General features: G+C 45.6%; 1 protein-coding gene across 1 annotated transcript in view; it reads right to left on the bottom strand.

Annotated features, from left to right (window-relative positions):
* The window catches only part of Hmces (5-hydroxymethylcytosine binding, ES cell specific), a 23,764-nt gene that overhangs the window by 2,893 nt on the left and 19,758 nt on the right, over positions 1-1,113 (bottom strand). Inside the window, exon 4 of the mRNA XM_029478166.1 lies at positions 76-268. Within this exon, the coding sequence (XP_029334026.1) occupies positions 76-268 (193 nt within the window). The remainder of the gene's footprint in view (positions 1-75; positions 269-1,113) is intronic.

Below are 1,113 nucleotides of genomic sequence, written 5' to 3'. Positions count from 1 at the left end.
ACATTAAGGTTCTGATGATGCAAGGGCATATTCTGAACAATAGTGGTCTCAGAATAGACAAGTCACAGTCCCTACCTTCTTAACCAGCAAGTCAGCGGGAGCCAGACACTCAGGAGTGTTGTTTCGGGAATTGTTCACCACTGGAGAAACTGGNTGGAAGGTGATGTTGTCTATGGGGTGGATTAGCTTCAGCGCTTCCTGAGTGGNGACCTCACCAAAGTCAAGCCATTTGGAGACTGCTTCTTCTCCATCTAGTATGGCAGGCATCCTGGCCAGGGGTCAGATGGAAAAATAGATGAGTGTAGAGAAAGGAAAGAAACTGAGTCAGTTGATAATTCAGGCATCATAGGGGCTCTCGGCCCTCACTTTCAATGTGGATGTGGCCCCAAGTTACTGATACAACCTGAGAGTGCACTGGAGACAACATTCATTAACTTCTGAAATTTCATGGCACAGGCAGTAAAGGGCACTAAGACTAAATGCCCTTTATGCTAGTATGCTAGTGTACTCCCTAGAAAGTAGGTTAACAACTACCTCCAGACATCAACTGTGAAGACCTCCAGTAAGAAAGGGCTGGCCAGGCACTGCGTGACCTTGGCCAGGCACTGCGTGACCTTGGCCAGGCACTGCGCGACCTGTGGTCACAGCCTCACAGGGTGCTGAGGTGGGTGGATTATTTGATCCCAGGAGTTCAAGCTTGCTGAGGCAACAAAGCAAGACACAATCTTTTGTTTTTCATTTTAGATAATTCTTGCTGTAGCCTAATTTGGCCTCAAACTCCTGATTCTCTTGCCTCTCCTTTCACTCCCTGAGTGCTGGGATTACAGGCTCCATGTTATCACACCAAGTGAGATATTTCTCTTAAAAAAAAAAAAGAAAAAGAAAAAGTCAAGGTAGCACATATATATATAATCCCTGCACTCAGGAGAATGAGGCAGGAGGATCATCATGAGTTTTAGGCCAGCCTGGACTATCANGGTAAGTTCCTAGCCAAGTTTGGTTATAGAGTAAGACTCTCCCTCAAAAACCAAGAGTGACTGAGAGAGAACAAAAGACCCTTAAAAGCTCTGAACTCTGGATGCATTCGTACCTCTTGTGCTGAATTTTATCTTA

Source organism: Mus caroli, chromosome 6 (assembly GCF_900094665.2).
Source record: "Mus caroli chromosome 6, CAROLI_EIJ_v1.1, whole genome shotgun sequence".
Taxonomy (NCBI): domain Eukaryota; kingdom Metazoa; phylum Chordata; class Mammalia; order Rodentia; family Muridae; genus Mus; species Mus caroli.
This window is presented reverse-complemented; position numbering and strand designations above follow the sequence as displayed.